Raw genomic sequence first — 19,891 nt, 5'->3', positions numbered from 1 at the left:
AGTGAAGCACTCATGCCTCTGATTCAGCATCTGTTATTCTGCAGAAATGTACACAGCACAAATACAGCACTGCAGGGAGTCATAACCATCTGTTCCCCATCACCTGCACACTTGGTAGCGACGCTAGCCTGCGCTATCCTCACTCCAACTGAAGTCCAACTTGTTTTTTTTTTTCTCAGTTCGTTTCAATGATGTTTTGTACATGTCAATGTTTTCACTTTGCATGATGGATCTACTTGAGATTACCTACTTCAGCAAAGCTATTATCCTATGATTGGACTTTTCATACGGCTAATAGCGGAGTACGAGTCAGTCGAGAATGTTTTCCTTGTATCTCAATCTGCGTAATCTAATATTTAATCTAATAACATGAAGTGCAGGTCCACTCCGGCGGGAGAGAACACTCTAAATCATAAGGCTGGAGGGAAACCTTAGCAACTGCACTAAACAGATCAGTCGCCCCAGTTGAGTACTCATCCTATTTTTCATTGATTTTTATTTATCTTTTTTGTTTGTTTTATTTCATTTTGTTTGTGGCCGTACTTCCCTTCTTAACAGGGCAACACATTTTTATGTCTGCTGTTGTTACTAGGGAGAGAATGTGATCCGTTGTTCGGAAGTATTAAATGGAACTTTGAGCAGGGACACTTCATTCATCTCTCAGGGACGAGATAACATTAGAGGAGGCCAAGGACGGGGAAACGGGGGGGGGGGGGGGGGAAGGGGAGGCATGTGTCTGTTGACATCAGCCATTTCAAGCAAGTTCTTTAAAAGGTTCGGCCAAACCATCTTTGGCCTGACCTCCAATTGACAGGGTACAGGATTGAAGTCATAATAGGGCGGATATATAACCTGTAAAGTTTGTGAAATTAAAATGCCAACTAAAATGATAAAGAATGCTAACACATTTTAGAGGAGAGGGTTGTCGATGGTTTATCTTCAAGCATGAATGAGTTTACTGTGGGGGGGGGGGGGGGGGCCCATGAGGGATTTCACATTGACTAGCTTGCTGCCAGACACCTATTATCTTCCCAAATAAAGAGGGGGGAAAAAAAATCAAAGATTTACTTTGTGTTTGTTCTGCTTTCTTCAACAACATCACAGCTTCCACAAACGAAAAGGTTTATCAGAGATTTAAATGCAAACAGTAGTGGAAGACAAAAGGGTTAAAGATCCAGAAAGAAAAAAACACTCATTATAGGTCCCAAAAATAAATCCTAACAACAAGTTAGTCTTTGTTTCAACCAAACAGCACTCCCATCTCGCTGAGTAATGTTACAAATACTTGCATCACTGGCTGGGGAAGACGAGGGCTGATGATAACACTGGACGATATTCTGAAATACACTGCACTTCTCTAAGAGTGGACACATTCCAGTCTTCTTGTAAAATATTCAGCAAAGATTAATAAATGCAAATGTATTAATTTGAATCCAAATTTACTGAATTACCTGAGGAATTTGGCTCGGGCTATTATTGAGACTGTGGCTAATTTACTTCCACGAGTCGTTCGAAACCTTGAGTCACTTTAAAAAAAAACTAAGTTTCCCCGGAATAAAAAACACAGTATTATCCGCAGCGGTGAGCGAACCTTCACCATTGACTCACCTCCGTTAGCGCCGTGTACTTAATGGTGATAATAGCTCGCAGGTAAAATTAATGGCTGATGAAATGTTGGATCTCGGTGGCTAAATGAAACGCGACCGCTGAGCATAATCAAGGTAATTCACGGTGGCAGAACCCAAGCCGGGGCTAAATGAGGACGTTGAGAATAGCAGGGTCAGCTTCACCATACACCATTAAAGTGATTTTCTCTCATATACTACATGACCATTTTTTTCTCTGCAAAAGTCGCTGTGCGTTCCCCTTTTTCTTTTAAAACATCTTGACAGAAAGTTAGCATGTGCAGAAACTCTTTGCAATTGTGTGATCACACTTTAAAATGACAAGTGTGATATCCCAACTGGCTAATTAGCATTTTTTTGGGGGTGGGAACTTTTTCTGCTAGTTTACCAGTGTGAACATTATTCTATTAGATACAGCGCAATTGAATCAAAATGTTCTAAAAGTCTAAAAATCGTCTTTATTTTTAGCAGACATGACTGATCTGTGGGAAAGAGTGGAACTGTTTACAGCTGAATATACTGTGAAAAAATACGAAGAACCTTTAAATCATGAGAAGTGCTCTTTTTTTTCCCCACTTCACCGGCTGCTGAACTGACTTACTAGATGGCCCTGTGGAGGGGAAATCATTTCTTTTATGTTTATAACCCCCATTCGATTCAATCAATTTTTTCACTTGTGTACTTGTTCCTCATAAACCACCAACTACCTGGAGAATAATAAAGCTTCTGTTATGGGTCTTCCCATGAAATACAACGTTTTCTCTGAGTGGAGTCCTGCAGTGTGCTCAGTTGAGTGTGTCACTGGATCATTGAGCGGTTCTGGACAAGGGTCAAGACGATTCCAGCTTATACTGCCGCATGAAATGTCATTGATTTCATTGAAATGAGGAAAAACAACATACTATACCTGAATTAAGAGATGACTAACATGATCCACAACTGTATCCACACATCTAACACACTTGCACATACTAGGGGACTCACAATTTTATATCGAATATTGACCAGAACAAAGTCACAATATTGAATTTTGAAAGCAAAGATATCAAGGATTTAACCTTGGAGGAGAAGGACGACTACACGTTACCTCCTCCCGCTAACCCGAAGCTGCTGCCAACTAACAGTAACCATGGCTACTGCTGATTTGGGGCGACACATTGACCAAACTTGACAATCATCTGTATGGAAATATGTCATGTTCCTCCAAATGTCCGCGCTGTCGTCAAGAAAACCACGGTGTGTAAAACTATGTGCTATGGAGCTAAACTTCCTCAAAATTCAACTTGAGCTAAAGCGATAACTAGCGCTATAGGCGTGTGTTTGTGGCATCAGGCAAGCGACCTTATTCAGTGGTGGGAAAACCCTGGGTTTAAGGATTTCATTAGCGTACTGGAACCACGCAACCAAATAACATCTTATCTTACTACAAAGGTGTTGCCTTCAATGTGTGATGATAATGTCAAGGTTAAAATGTTACTGGAGGTCAGAGCAGAGCAGATTCATTTGGCCTTAACAACGAATTGCAGGACCTTCAGAGCAACACGGAGCTCCATGACTCTCTATGACTTCTTTTAAAAAAATACTAAACTAGTTATCATGACATAAAACCAATGATCTGAGACTAAACTAGATAAGTCTAAACATGGCAGACCCATCTGCACTAAAAGAGAGAAATTCGAACCGTGGAAATCAAATCGATTCAAGGACACCCCCAGTACATACTTGGCAACCCACTGAAGGCACACTTAGCTCATCCACTCATCAATTTACAAGAATCAGGAGGGAATTTACATTATAGGCACATATACACCTCCCAAGGACAGCGGTGGTTTTCAGCATGTTTCCTTTGCTGTCTGTCATTGTCTGAAGTTCCTTTGTCAGCGATATCTGACTTATATGTATCGACCTATCGGGTCGCACATTAACATGACAATCCATGCAGAGACGCGGTATCAAGCTTACCTTGGCCACGCATCACTTACCATTGTCGGCGCTACGTCTTTTTCGGAGGGGGGGGAGAATTTTTGTGTTACATTTTTGTATTCACAACTCACACAAGAAAAAAAAATGCACACATTTCCCATCAGTAGAGGTGAACGTTAGACCCCCAGGAAGGAAGGATGCTCAAGGAAGAAATAGAAAAAAAATGGCTATCCTCCAGCAGTGGGCTTCAATAGGTGTCTGGCAGCAAGTTATTACCCGGGCGTTGTCTTTCAATAAATCACTATGGGATATGTTGTGGTAAAGAATAACCTGAATTAAGCTACATCCCTAGGTTAGTAAAGACATGAGGGAGGGTTAGGGGCAGAGTGCTGTGTTGGCAATACTTGTCAGAAGGTTGTGGTTAGGGTTGCTCTGTGCCGAAAAGGGTTGGATGGTGAACGAAATCGGTTAGTACTTTTGTAAGTAAGGGAGAGTCAGACACAAAAATGGTTGTTAGTACAGTTACAACAAAGGTTTGATTCAAACAGTAGATTAGTAACACTGTTTTAGTAAATTTAGTTGGAGTGGAATAAGAATGCGAGGATTCTTGAAAAGTCCTCTGCAATTCGATTGCTCAAACCGGATCCAGAATTGGACTGAATGTGTTAATTCATGTGACGAGGGTTTTGTTTTTTGTCTGAGAAGAATCAAAATGAATCCACCCAAGTTAACGGGGTGACACGCACACACACACACACACACAAGCCATGCACTTCGATGGAGAGATGGGAGTGGGATGGAAGGAGGGAGTTACCTTAGACACAACACAAATGGACTGTGACACAAACAAACAAACCAAAACATCTGGCAAAATGCGACAGAAATGGAGAAATAAATATAGATTTGCACAACGTCCACCAGACAAATGGGGGGGGGGGGGGGAAGGGAAAACATTTCCATTGTTATTTTTTCATGTACAGAAATGCAACAGAAATAAAATGAAACACGTGTACAACAGACTGACACGTGCTGGGCTAGAGCAGCATCTACACCCTGTGAGGAAGCTGATGTGGAGACGTTCTAGCCGAGAGAAAAACATGCAGACAGAGTGCAAAACAGCCACTGGATACTGTCAGTTTGAAGGTGGAAGTGGGAATGGGAACCAATGTCACTAATCACAGATGAAACCAAAGGTAATGAGAGGGGGGGGGGAGTTTTAAAGATTAAGGAAAACTCAAAGTGGGGGAGGAGAGATATTTGTCTTGGTGAGTTTATACCCAAAGGAAATGTATATTTAATAATATAACTCTCAGTGTCTTGTAGTAGCCTGGTCAGTTGGAATTGAGCCTCCAGTTCAGCTGTGATTTTATCAGATTGGAGCCAAGAATGAACACGTTTGTGCACAGTCATGTGTTTTTGATGGATCGGCCACATTTATCCCCGAGGGCATCAATCCCTCTGCTCACCAAGAAAATGAAAATCTGTCTCCCCTCTTTACTTTTCCCCTCTTTACTTTAAGATAAGGTGTGAGGTCATTATTCATTTTAGTAAGTTAATTTTGAAGTTAAACTCATAAAAGTAACAAAATATATATTAAAAAAACAAGAAAGAAAGAAGGAAACAAAACAACAAGGGTGCGGCTAACATGTTTTATGGCTATATTGATTATATTAGGACAATTGATATATGTATGTATATATGTTAGCCATGATATATACATATACATATATACTCAATGTAATCTGTATATCAAAAAAGGAAAAAAAAAAAAAAAGAGAGATTGGGAAGGACGGGGGGGTTAAAATCTCTCCATGCAAGGGGTGAGGCCAGTAAAGTACAAGAAATATAAGTTAGTGTTAGTGTTAATGACGGGTCGATGGCACGCAGTTCAGATTTACTCAGGCAGTTTCCTTTTATGCTCCGCATCAATGGGCAGAGTGCTTCATGTATTGATTGGAGAACTCCAGAGAAAGCAAGTAAGTCTGATAACAACTACATGTGAATGCTAAGGGTGCACGACCACTGCGCTGCTCCGGCTGGATTAAAGTTCACTCAGCCAAGTAACAGCTTTTCAAACTAAGAGCCTATACTACGGCGTTAGACAGTAGGGTGTTTTGCTTATTTTTGCACAACAATCAGCACTTTCATTGAGGATCAAAATGAGCCCAAAAAAAATCAGCACTTTTTGGTTTCATGTCTGGCCCCGGAGTTCAGGAGGCTGTTGACACATTAAAGCGCTTGATTAAGTGCACACGTTGGTGCGTATGATGGCAGAGTGTGTTCAGGTGGAGCTCTGAGAATCTCCATCATAAATCACTCGGAGGTCACTAATGGGATCAAGCCCTCATTTGAGGGCCTACTTTACAGTGGAGCCATTGGCCACTAAATCAGGAGTTGTAAATACTCCTCATGACTCCATAAAGCACAGGACGGCGAGCGTGGATAACAGGTGGCTCTGATAACAGGTCCAGCTCAGGCGTCGCGGCTAAACGGTCCCACCAGTGCCATTCCACTCGGGTTGTTGAAGAAGTTGGTGGAAACGATAACAAACCCTTTTATTTTGCTACTTGACTTCCTTTCACTGGAGTTGCCACATTAAGCTGTTTGTCTGCTTGAGAAGCCTGCTGTGTACACACACTTAATCAGGGTTGAGTAAGAAAATAAATCACGGGTGGGAGGGGGGGGAGAAGGATTAAAAAAAAAAAAAAAAAAAAACACAAAGGTAACTCTAAATGTTCTTTCCATACTTAATTGAGGAAAAAAATCTTGCATCATGATTCTTTATTTCTTCATACGGATAGGAAGGAGAAAAAAAAGACAAAAACAAATAAAACATAAATTTCATTTTGTAAGATTTTTGGGTAGACCTCTTTGGATGAAAACGTATTTTTTTCAGGAAGGGGGGAACTGGATGGTAATAAAGAAAAGCAATAACATATATATACTGAGAGAGAGAGAGGGCTTAAAAAGAAAAACAAAGAACAGATAGGTGGAGTTTTTCAGCTACCTTGGAATTGATGACGGATTTTACTTTGAGTAAAGCAAACAGAATAGAAAGAGGTAACGGAAAACCCAGGGCAAACCAAAGTATAAGACAATTAGAATGATATCTACCATATAATGCAGTTTGTTTACCATAGCGTGTCCAATGCCTGCGTGCTTCAGGAGAAAACAGGGGGAGGAGAAAGAAAAAAATAATAATGACAAACCTTAAACTTAAGGAAAACACACCTAAAACGCAAAAAAGGCCGTAGAGAGAAAGAGATTTGAAAATTTGCCTTCAGCAAAACCAACTTCTCCTTGTAAAAAGGTGACTTAACTCGGTGAAAAAAAAGAATGTAGAATTTCTTATTGCTCATAGTAAAACATCCAAATAAAGAAATAAAGAAAGCAACTCTTCGTTTTTTTTTTTTTTCCTTTAAAGGGCCGTCTAATAAAATAAAGTCATAAAGAACAAAAGGGATAAAAGGATAACAATACATTTGTTAGTATGTAAGTTGCAAGTTAAGTAGAGAAAAACAACAGATGGTTCACATTCCGTGAATGACACAGTGTTAGTCGTTGGAAATCATAAGAGGTAAATAAAGGGAAAAGAAAATTCACCAATGAAAAGAATCAAATTGGAAGAATTCTGAAGCTTGTTGTTGTTGTTGTTGTTAGTAAAAGAGACAAAGAGTTAGCAAATCAACTTCCACAGAGGGGGGTTCGGGAAGTTTTGATGGGGATGTTTGTTTTGATTGGGGGGAGGAGGATATGAGAGAAAAGTACACCAGTATTAGTTAGTATTCACTGACGTGGTCGGGATGTAGTCCATTTGAAAATGGGCGTGGTCAGTGGTGTTTGTTTTGGGGGCGTGGCCAATTTTGTTTTGATGAATGTCAAAAAGGTGCAAAATCCCTGAGCAAAGTTTTCCCCGCCCGAGGAGTCATTAAGTAACGGGCTACAAAACCAAAACAGAAAAGGATTATTGCATTGTTCAAATTAAAGCAGTTACGACATAGACATATAAACACATAAACACAGTGCATGTTCTGGAGCGTGAAAGAAAAGGTCAGAGAGAGAAGAGAGACATTATTATACTGATGCTCCTGGTATCTGCAGCATCCTGAAAGAGGGAGAAATGTCCATTTAGTTATTTTAATTCAAGAGAACAACTGTATACGCTTATTTTTCATATTCTACACCAAATAACACAAGCACAAACATGAACAAACAGCAGTTCCGATGGTCTGAAAGTGGATCCATTGCTGCACGCGTTGGCAAAACGGCAGCTGACGAAGCTAAAATATCTGTATCAGTTGGATCTGGCCTGAGATTTCCCTCCGGACAGCGGGGAAATCTAGAGGACATCTTGGATCTTGATGGGAAAGTTGAAGCTGTCAGCAGCAGTGGGTGACTGTATCTGGACATGCTGATATGTGGACAAAACCCTTAGAAACCCTTAGAAATAAGGGTTCCAAAAGGGTCCTTCTCGGGGGCTGAGGTTCTACCTGGAACCATTTGCTTCTGAAAAACCCTTTCCAGAAGAAAGCGTCTTTGGTAACACTAATGGTTCCAGTAAGATCCATTTTGATCCAGAGAACCCTTTAAAACCCCTTTCCTGAATAAAGGGTTTTGAAAGGGTTCTTGGTGGAACCCTCCAAAAGGTTTCCAGGTAGAACCTTCTCCTATGAGGACAAGCGGAAGAACCTTATATGGTTCCACTTAGCACTTTTATTTCTAAGAGTGTATGGCAGGTGTATTCAATGCATTTTGCTTTCTAACATTGACAAAACAAAATGCTTCATGCTCTCGTCCGTTATTGTCGTCGTTTATGACGTCAAAGTAAAGTGAAAAATATGGTATATTTTTGTCTATTTTTATTCCTTGTAAGAATATATTTGCTATATACTTTATTTATTTTAGCCAAACTGTTATTATTCCTACTTTTTGTATGTATGTATATATGTGTTGTTTACGTACAAACATGTAGCTGCAAAGCTTCAGGTCAGGCAGTTGAGATATTGAGTTTCTCACACTTTGAGCAAGTGCGTGTGTCATATTTACATGTGAACATCCTTGATGATCGTGGAACCCTGACAACGTCTGCTATTTACTTTTAGAAAGGTGATTCTCATCAACGGTCAGGGACACAGCAGGGCTCGAGAACAGAGCTACAACACTCTGAATTCTGTAAGTGTTAGACGTCTTTCAGGCGTTCCTGTCTGAATCCTGAACTTCCCGTTATCTCTCAGATCTTTTTGAAAGAACAGCCCTGAGATGTGTTGTGGGAAAAAATAAAAAACGTACAGTATATCCTTCAAACGTTGACGACATTGTGAGTGAGACGGGGGCTCGGACATGAAAGGAATCCATTACACTTGGACTTCTTTATGGATGGCGTCTGCATTATCTGGAGAACAAAACGCGCGTCTACATCGCAGTAGTGAGTGCATTTCAGAAGGTTAGGAACATGTTGACTAATAGTTATTGTACAATATAAGGAGTGTGCATCTTTTTATAACCTGTGTAAGAACTGGGGGGGACTTAATTAGTTTTTGATTTATCATTTTTTATATTCATTTTAGATTAGGATAAACATGGTATACAGCGGATGTAAATTGTGCATAGAAAATGAACACGGACCCAATTGTTCACTTAATTACTTCTTGGCTTGATTATTAAAATTCTTCTTTGCTCCTTTGACTCGACGCGTTTTCACGTTGATTTGCGGCTCTGTTGGTGAAGCTTTGTAGGTTATTGGGGAAGTAAATTACCCACACAATAATAACCCTAATCATTGTCTTGTAAATAAGTCTAAATGGGGTGTAAGACACAGGAGTGGAGGTGAGGAAAGTTAGGCGCCGACAGTACCGTCTGAATAAACTGCCAGACAAGAAAGAAACGTAGTGAACCAAGCCACTGAAACGAGTGTGTAGAAGATCTAGAGGCGTATAGTATACAAGTCAGATTTTTCAATGCAGGCTTGAGAGCTGTGAACACTCTTGAACTGGTGCTCCATTGTCAAAAATCAATCGTGCAGTAAATTAAACTTTTGTTCCATTTTTTTTGTTATCGCACAGTAGAAAGAATGGTTGGGTAACTGGTTTGGGTTTAAAGGGGTTTTCAGTCACTGTTTGCCAATTTTGTTGCACTTCATAACGTCCAAGGAGGAAGTGTGTGTGTGTGTGACGGAGGACGGATGCAGGATATATGAGGTGTAGTAAAACGGAAATCCATTGGGCTGACAACAGCGGAGAGCGCTGAGAGATACATAAAGCGGAGGATTTTTGGAGATAAACAACTCTAGCAGCAGAGGATGTGAATAAAGTAGGAACGCCGGATCATCAAAAACAGACCAGCTCATCCCTTTGTGCACTGTCGATTTTACCATCTCACAGTTAGGTTCCTCTCCCACACTAGGCTCGTTCCAAATTTTGTCCTCAAAAAAGCGAAACACGTCTGTAGCTCCTGCTGTGACAGCCAGCGCCATCATCCCTGTTGTAATTGACCCATGTGGGAGAACGAAGGCCGTGTGTGTGCCGATGTTTACTGGTGAAGGATAAAGATCCTTGTCATGGAAACAACCACGGGCGCAGACAAACAACTTAGTATAGCACATGTCCTCAAGCCACCTCTGGGCTAAGAAGTATTTATATCCTGCGTTGGCAAATATTCGGGGGGGGATTAAGTAGGAGCGGGAGTTAATGCTCGTATACTATTTACATTCTAATTCATTCTCCATGCTTTGCAGCTGTGAATGGTCGCCCAGTTTGGGTGCAGAGAAATCTGCGGGATGACAGCGAGAGAGTTGGCCGAGATGTAAAATGATGTTTTTTGTTGAGTTGCTGATCTTTTACACACCTGTCACGGAGGACGCCACTGAATTGCGGCCACAGGCGAAATAAGCTGAATAAATATTTAATGGCAAAGCTGTGAAAATGATCAATGGAGAGTGCGTTTGGAGCCAAGATACCCAGTCCAGATAGATTCATCATTGTAAGTGAGAAAGTTCCAAGACCGATTACCATTCTCCTATAAATTTCCCAATTTGAGCCTTTAGTAAAAAAAAAAAAAAAAAAAAAAAAAGTGATAAACTTCCTATTGTGCAGTGGTGTTTTTACGGCGCCGGAGGGAAAGTAAAAAAGGTGATTTTTCATTAGGCAGACATTGTATTGTATGAATTAATGATAAGTGACACGTGGAATTCAGTATGTGTTGCAAACTATGAAAGCACAACGTCAGTCCATATTACATTTATCTGGCTGGCTGGCTGTTTTGTGCATGCGTGGTGCAACAAGCTGTCCTCGGTAACGCGGCCACTCTGTGGGTGACCCTGTCAGACTGAGTGCAGCTGGGCTTCAATTCAAAATTGCTCTTTCAGGTACATTTGGTTCCGCGTTCATTCCAATCATCCAGCATTCACTCTAGACTGCCTCTCTCCAAGTCTGGCTCCAAGTAATGGAAACTGGCAGACAGACTTCAGGTGCAAATATAAATGTCACTGCAATTACAGCTGAGAGGAGACCACAAACAAACAGTGTGGGTGTGCATGGAAATTGCAGTACAACATATTCTGTATTCCAATAGAGATGATGGCCATAATTCACTTTTCTGTTGTGCTTCCTATCATCCTCATCTCTATTTCCTCATCTGTGACTGACTTTCTCTCTCTCTCTAAATGGCGGCCATTTCCTTCTCTTCAGGGCGTGGCCAAGTCCAATGACAAACAAGTGCAACTGCTGCATCTCTTCAATAATTAACCGCATTTAAAATTTAAACACCACACGCCTCTGCATCAGTATCACACAAACAAAGTGATATTGTATCGTATTGTTTTTTGTTTCGCAAGCTCTCGTCGCCATTTTTTTGACAGACAGATGGGCTCGTCTCACTGAAGACGGCAACGCAATTTGGAAATTAATAACACGTCGAAAAAGGTACAGTTAACTTGCACGCATTTTGATTCAGTGTGTGAGCACACAGCTGTGGCAGCTGAACACGAATATAGTTTTTTCTTAATTATATACTTAAGCTCCTCACGTTGTGTTGGGTGTGTTTTCTTCTTTTGTTCGGGAGACTTAATAAGGTAAGCAGAAAGAAAACAAAACAAACTAAGTGAGTCTCGCTCTAATTTAAAGACAGTTATAAAGAGAACATTCACGACGTGATAAATACATCAGCAGTAAAAGTGTGATGTTTTTCCTTCTCAGAATCATCTTAACTGCATTAATATGTGTATAAACTGCCTTTACTCTCTGAGTGATGTTGTCAAGAGTCAGAGAATTATCAGAAGTCACTGACTCAAGCAAGATAAGGACAAGTGAGGGACTGCACTTTCCCAATTCAGATGCAGACTGCAGCCATTAAATGTCATAAAATATTCACTATTTTTCTAAAAAGGGTCACTTCTCCTGTTGACCCTGTTCAGACCTGGTGTTAACAACCATCCTATAAGTGATCCTATCATACGCACACATGGACATGGCAGATCTGAATGCAACCAGTGCATTATTAATTATAAACTGCGTTAGAATGTGCAGGATTATCCAGGAAGTGGACTTGATAGGACCTCCCACTGCACCCCACACTCTGTAAATAGAGGCTTTCCAAGTTGACTGTGCTGAATACATTATTTAATCATTAAAAGACACTATTTATTTTCCTCTAGAACCATGGCGTCCATGAACTTATTTCTCGAAACACATAATTCAGGAAAAATAAACTGAATGTTAAGCGTAAGCTTGTTTCCCAGAGTGGTTTGTGGCTCCAGTCTGGACCTAAAGCTGGCACAATGTGCCGACTCAGCCGATCTCCTCTGACCCACTGCTGTTTCACGGTATTTTTAAACTTCTCAGCACCTATAATGTATGTGGGGTTTATTTGTAGCCACTGTGACTTTCTAATGATTCAAATTCTTATTTCATGTACAGCAGTGGGATTCCTGACTCTTTTTGTTGCATCAGTTGGTCACTCGCACATACTCAAAAAACATAATTTGCATATATTTGCATGCAGCTCATGGATGTAAGATCACGTGCAGTCAGAAGAGATGTGTCCAGGATGCACATTGTGCTTTTTACACTGTCTATCTACATCTTAAAAAGGTTAAAACCAGGTCTGAATTAAATGTTTAAGTTCACCTTTCTTCCTGTCATGTGCTCTCTCTCTCTCTCTCTCTCTCTCTCTCTCTCGATATCGAAACACGCCTCAGTGTCACGAGCGTCTCGCGACCTGTTTCCACCCGTTTGAATGTGCTAATGGCGCAGAGATCTGTTATCCGATTAGGGGTCCACAAGACAGTGGGATGAATAAACATGAAAGTGCTGGAGCAGGTAGTGGCAAATTAGGTAGATGAGTGAGTGACTGAGTGTGGGAACCCAGGCAGCCATGCTAATGTAGTAGAAATGTGATGCAAATTAGATTTTTTTTTTTTTTTTTTTTACCGCCGTCAAATGCACAGAATCTCTGTGTGATGGTGTCAAACAGCCACGGCCACGTTTTAGCAGAACGTGTTTGGAGTTTGAGTGACGGAAGGGCAGGATTTTATCCTTCAGGTTTCAGGTCTCTGATCAAAAAGAGGGGGAAGATGCACGTGGGGAATAAGTAAATCAAACTACACGTCTGCTTTTCACTGCACAGCTGGATTAAATTGGAAATACTTAACATGTAATTGGCAGTAAAGCCGAAAAAGGATTACAGCGGTGTTAGCATGTCATTATGCACAACAAACAAATCCACTAACCCCGTCTGCTTTGAATGGCAACCCACATTGTCACCATGAAGGTGTATTCCTCTGTGTGTGTGTGTGTGTGTGTGCTGCACACTGCCAGATATTTTCAATTTGGCAGCAAGAGTCAATCATTATGTTAAACGCATTATATTGACCTTATTGAAATGCTAACAGTACGAGCTAATTCAAAAATGTGTGCGCGAGGGTGGCCGTGACGTGTCAGCCTGAGGCTCCAGATTAAAATAGCTTGAGTAAAAAAATTTCACTCGATAGTTTTTACGTGCTTCTGTTGATCAGTTTAACCTGATTACTAAAGCTTGGACTATATCGATTAAAGGATTGACTGGACTCTCCAAACACCAAGACACAAGGGCCTATAATTTAAGCTGTTGAATCGGGGTCTTGTCATTTTTTTTTTATATGACACTATATTGTCAAAAAAAAAATACTTAGCTGGAAGGAAAGGGGTTTATGCAACCACTGTGATATTGCAGCCAGGGATGATTCACCACTCAACAGCACACACACACAGTTGCTAAGTGACAAATTGCAGGCGAGCATGTGCAAGAGAGACAGAGTGAAAATGAGAAGGGAAGGGAAGGATCAGGAGAGGGAATTGATTGGCTCTCTCTTAGGAATTTTGGCTGCCTACTGGAGGAGGAAGGTTGAGGGTTGGACTGATGAGGGAGGAGGACAGGGGGGGGGGGGTAACTGTGGCTGATCATGCCTTGCAGAAATTGATGAAAAACAATCTGAACAACTGAGAGAGGTGGAGATAGTAGCGACACGAAAGAGGAGGGGAGTGCCCCGGCTTCTGGTATCGACTGAAGGCCGTGAAGGTCTGATCTCATTCTGTCATCTCGTATGAATCATGCTCCCACAGTTAAACTGTGACTCTTAAATATAGTGATGTCTTAGTAAAAACAAAGAAAGAAAGAAAGAAAAAGACACTAAAATATAAGTGACTGAAGAGTTTAAAGGGCTACAGTGTGTTTTATCCAAGGATAAATACGTTAGGAAGATCACAATGCGCCGAGACAATCTTACAACACTAATAAATGACAATGAGTTCTCCCTAATGATCCGGCAGCTACCGAGCTGTGACAGCGGTTCATTTTCTAAATCCCACAGCTTTTTCAGTCTGTGAAAAAGTCCGTGTTTAAACACAGGTTTCACTTTTTATTACATTACTCTGTAATAAAAACAGCGTTTGAGTGAAACGGCTTAAGTGTTGTGTGAGCAAAGTGCTGAGTGGTCAGTGTGAAGACATCCAGCTAAGCAGCAGCACTTTAGATTATGTATGAGATGCATGAACGCAGGCTACAAGTTTGGAATCTGATGTGGTTTTGTTTGTGTACTCGGCTGAATGACTATATTTATGCTCTATTGTTGTTGTTTTTTAACCTTTTAACATCGAACGCATCACAGACGACACTTGCTATCAGAAAACAAGTTGCACAGTAAATCCAGCACGTGATTATTGCGGTAATTTCACTAGAATTGGCGTCTTTTGTTGCTAGACAGGAGAGTTGGAAAAACGCCTATTTTTGGCCCAATAAGACTTTAGACTTTTTGTTTTCCTTTCATTTTAAATTGTTAATACACTATTTTAACATACAGCAAATTGTAAATAACTGCCATATATTGGAAGTTATTCTGGGAAAATGGGCAAAAGCACTCCAGACCAACATATTGAGGGTTAGGTGTCGGGGGCCATGTACAACACTATTTAATCTCAAGTGGGCTGGACCAGTAAAACATTAGATTAATAACCTTAGTAGTGCAATTTCAACAATATTATGCAAGTTTCACCATTTACACATTTGCATTACAACTTACAGATCATAGTGGATCTATAAAGGCACAAAAACTATAATATTTCAGTTCCAGAATTTTCACAAATTCATCATGTGGGCCAGATTGGACCTTCTGGTGGACCGATTTTGGCCCTCTAGCCGTACGTTTGACACCACTGTGTTAAAAGGGTTGATCTAATGCCATTCTCTATCATAAGTAACTTTTTTTTTTGTCATGTACATTATTAATACATAAAATAAAATTGAATAATCACTGGTTCTAATGTAACTTACTGTGGCTTTAGTTTGGTTAAATATATTTTCTATTAGCAGTCATTCACAGCTCTCCCTGTGAAGCAGGCGCCTGCAAAACAAAACAAAAAAATCCGATATGACTGCCCTTTTAGAGACTGAAAAAAAACAAAACATAAACACATTCCTCTCATTGTGAAGAGGGCTAAGCCCTGGGCAAATTAAAGATATCAGCCTTCTCAGAGATTAGAATACAGCGAGGGATTGTGATACGGTTCATAAAGGTCACCGCTAATGTGTGACGCATTACAATTCTCGACCTGACCTTTGTTGAACCCGATCTCTGTGCAGGATCAAAGCTCGTCTGCCGCTGCGGCTGAACTCTGGGCTGTGCCTCATTGAGAGGACATAAAACATCTGTTTGATCCATTCATTAATCCACTTACATGGAAAAGGGATGTGTGCGAGGGAGGGGAGACACATAGACAAAGTGGGGGAGTGATAGTGTTATAGGTGAGAGAATGAGAAGAGAGGAAAGCATGACTGACGCAAAAATGGAAATGCTAGAGAAAAACAGAAACAAAGAGAGATTGGGTTCACAGGTCCATCGCTCAAGATGCTGGCTGAGCTTATTGTTACAGCTCTGTAAGGCACGGGTGTCATATATGTTTCTTAGTCACGATGGGGGGGATTTAAAGTTCATTTCTAAAGAAAACTTCCCTGTGTTCTTGTTTTTTCCCCCCACAGATGAGAAACAAACTGTTCTCTCTCACCCAGCCTTTCCCCCCTCAAGTCCTCCCGCTGTTCTGATACTCCTTTAGTCTCAGATGACAGGACTACACTTCATTTCCCACTCGGCGTGTGCACACAATCTTTCTTTCACACTTTCTTCTTCTTCCTCTCATGAGAAACGCAGACGCACACAGAAGAACACGCCTCCTTTGGCCTGCCGGTGTGCGTCTCGTGTTTCCTCTGAGTGCCTGCGCTCGTTCCACCCCCCGTGGGACTCAATTGTCTGCAGACGCAGACAAACAAACTGGCGTGTGATGTTGAGGCCGCGCTGATTTGAGTGATCATTCACACGGGGGAAAGTTTGCCCTCCAAGAATTCATTAGTACACAAGTATACATTACTGTACTTTCTCAGCGGAGCGTGCCGCACATTTCCTGGCACGGCGTTTCTATAATAATATAATCTGGAATAAAACATGGAAGTGGTTTACACTAATGATGCTTACGCGATGATATTTTAAAGGCTGGTGAAAAATATCATTTGTTTGTTGCTTTTATATTTATGATGTAAAAAAAAATGTTGAACAAAGCAACTGATTTTTGTTTGCCCTGCCTCGTGAGCTTTCAAATACAATACAATACTAAAAAAAAAGTTAAAAAAGCAAAAAGCATAATCTGGTTTTGTTTTAACTCTGCAGCGTGCAGTGCTGACTACAGTGTCCTTGCATGCATAATATTTGACCTAGTTTCACAGTGTGAATGTGTTTGGTGCAGTGTATGGTACGGATCATTTCCCCAAGACATCCTGACATCATCTTTTTTTTTGTCTTTGCTCTCGCTTCCTGCCTCAGACGGCACGTGTAAACCAAGGATGGTCACTGGTGCTGAAGTCTATAAGATGGACATGATAGCAGATCATAATGTCAGAGAGAAGAGAGGGAGGTAAAATAGACATGCTAACCACCGTGTGCAGGGATGAATGGGGCACTGCAGGGAGAGACTCACACTGAGGAGAGAGCGTGTGTCCTTGTCTACGTTGCAACTGAATACCACAGGGATTAGCTAAATTCTACAAACACACTATTTTTCACAGACACACACATACACACACACACTCTCTCTCTCTCGCAGTACTGCCAGATGCCACCAAGGGGAGCTCTGAATCTATGATCAGTCATTGGCCACATAGCATAACCGATTTCTCCTTACTCCCTCCACCACCCTCCCCTTTCTCCTTTTCCTCTCTCTCTCTTGGCGGAGTGTCCCTATCACCTCACCTAAATCTGTCTGCTTCATTTTATCCTGCACAAAGCTGACAAATGCACAGGTATTGTGGCGGATAGACACATCCAGACAGGAGAGAGAGAGAGAGACTGGTTAGTGAGAGGATTAACTTATTCAGTGTTAGAAGAACAACAGACAAAGTGGATGAGACTTTTCCAGACAAACGAGGCTGTAACGGAAACCTCAGTTAGATTTCACAGCTCAGACTGCAGGCTTCATGCATGATGCTCTATGAGCTACAACAGTCAGTGTGTCTTTGTGTGTACTTTTTAACACGAGATGACACAATTAACTGTGTAATGTAATTAACTGTACCGAACATGGTGGGAGTGGAACAACGTGCATGGTATTTGACAACTATCTGTAGTGGTCTAAGTGTATTTAAGTGTTAAGTGACAGTTTGTAATGTCTTAGTAGTGGAAAGTCTGACATCACGGTGTCCCTGATAGTCATCCACACCTCTGGTCAAGAAAGCATAACGTAATCTCATGCACATCAAGCAAAATGCACAGGATCACTACATAAGTATTGGTAAAGGAAGAGGATTAGGGCCACGTAAAAAAAAAAAATCAGAATCTGAGATTAAAGTCAGAAGTCTTAGATTAAAGTCAGAATTCTGAGATTAAAGTCAGAATCCATCAAAGCTAGAATTCATTAAAGTTAGAATTCTGAGAATAAAGTCAGAATCCATTAAAGTCAGAATCCATTACAGTCAGAAATCATTAAAGTCAAAATTCTTAGATTAAAGTCAGAATTTTAACATTAAAGTCAGAATTCTGTAATAAAAGTCAGAATTCAGAGTTTAAAGTCAGAATCCATTAAAGTCAGAATTCTGAGATTAAAGTCAGAATCCATCAGTCAGAATTCATTAAAGTCAGAATCCAATTAAGTCAGAATTCATTAAAGTTAAAATGATTAAATCAAAGTCAGAATTCTTAGATTAAAGTCAGAATTCATTAAGACATAATTCATTTAAGTCTGAATTCTGAGATTAAAGTCAGAATTCACTAAAAACAGAATAAATTTAGGTCTGAATTCTGAGATTAAAGTCTGAGGAAAATCAGAATTCTGACTTAAATCTCAGAATTCATGCTGTTTTCTTTTTTTTTACTTTCAAAAAATCTTTCTACATGTGGCATTAAATCTTAAGTACTGTGTAGATTTTATTATTTATCATTAACCGCACTTAAGAAGTATCTCTGTTTTACATGAACAGTCTTCATACATCCTGTACATACAGCATTAAGATTTCCCCTGAATCATTGTCTTTGTCATATTTAAGCATAATGTACACACACGTCCGTCTCTCCCGTGTGCACTGGTGTGTACAAGCTCACGGAATCAGCGGTTACCAGTTCAAGAGCAAACACTGGGTCAGGGGGTGGTCGATGGCGTCGATACGTCGGCTCCTCGTGTCTCTCTGTGGGGATGCTCCCGTGTAAACCTAAAGAGCTCTTTAACACCTCTGCTACCTGTTTGGTCAATTACAATAATCCACTGGGGATTTAAGTTGCCATGTGAGTGAGTGGAAATCATCTCAACAGCCTGATGCACCTGCTTCTGACTTCCCTGCCTAACTGTGTTCTGTGCAGTTCCAGTTGCGTTGCTATTATAACAGCCATGTTACACAGACGGATGGCGCAGCGATACAAGCAGATATGCTGAAAATAACCATAATGCCTCAGTTTAGCATGCGTACGTGCTCGTGTTATTCATTTGCACTAATGGCCATTGCGGTGCAGTCGGTGGTCGGCGGGTCAGCGCACGCTGTAAATCTTTAAAATCCTGTTGGCTTCCAAAACTCATTACGCGAGTCTCACTCTGGTGATCACACACAGTTCTGCAGCATAACATATTTGACCCCGACTGTGTATGAGTGCTTGTCTGTGAGTGTGTGATCACTACCCCCTTATCCTAAGGCAAGCGTGGCATAATGCATATAAGATATCTGTTTTCACAAATTCCGGACTGTTTCAATGTCTAATTTATTATTTGAAACATATTTGTTATTTTTGCGATGTGAAAGACATTGCACACTGGTCTGCGTGATCCCCCTCCCCCATAATTTAACAGCACTTAGTCCACATTTAGAATTATTTTTGCACTCAAGCTCTTCCTTTTTTAATAGGACGCATAAGCGTAAGTAAGTAAGCGCAGGACTTTGCTACTTCCTGTTGTTTTTCTGCATTCAAACTTTCAGTGGGTGCATCTGCAGGCTAACCATAAAAAGCTGATGTACCATCTTTGTGTTAATGCATTCACATCAGGCCCTTTTGTGCATTCAAGGCTGCTTACAATGGCCATTATTAGGTCTGACAAGACATTCATTCCAATTACAATTCCTCCCAAAACTATGTGGAGAAGTAAGCACGGCAGGTCTAAGTGAAATGGATCGTATCTCACTGCCGGTATCTGCAACTGCCAATTGATGACCTGGAGTATTCGCAGAACGTACTGTACGTGTTTCTGTGTGCGACATTACACAGGCTTGCCCCCCCCGCCCCCCACCCGCTGATTCATGCTCGTACGTTGCAGGTTGCAGGTGCTCTTTTGTTTTCCATTATCTGC

General features: G+C 40.9%; 1 protein-coding gene across 1 annotated transcript in view; it reads right to left on the bottom strand.

The window, feature by feature from the left end:
- The window catches only part of nrxn2b (neurexin 2b), a gene marked incomplete at its 3' end in the record, with an annotated part of 516,377 nt that overhangs the window by 319,856 nt on the left and 176,630 nt on the right, over positions 1 to 19,891 (bottom strand). Inside the window, exon 5 of the mRNA XM_083910752.1 lies at positions 6,684 to 6,707. Coding sequence (XP_083766878.1) covers positions 6,684 to 6,707 — 24 coding nt within the window. The remainder of the gene's footprint in view (positions 1 to 6,683; positions 6,708 to 19,891) is intronic.

The sequence above is a fragment of the Microchirus variegatus genome (genome assembly GCF_963457635.1).
Source record: "Microchirus variegatus genome assembly, chromosome: 2".
Lineage (NCBI taxonomy): Eukaryota > Metazoa > Chordata > Actinopteri > Pleuronectiformes > Soleidae > Microchirus > Microchirus variegatus.
The sequence above is the reverse complement of the archived record's forward strand: the minus strand, read 5'-3'. Positions and strand labels throughout refer to the sequence as shown.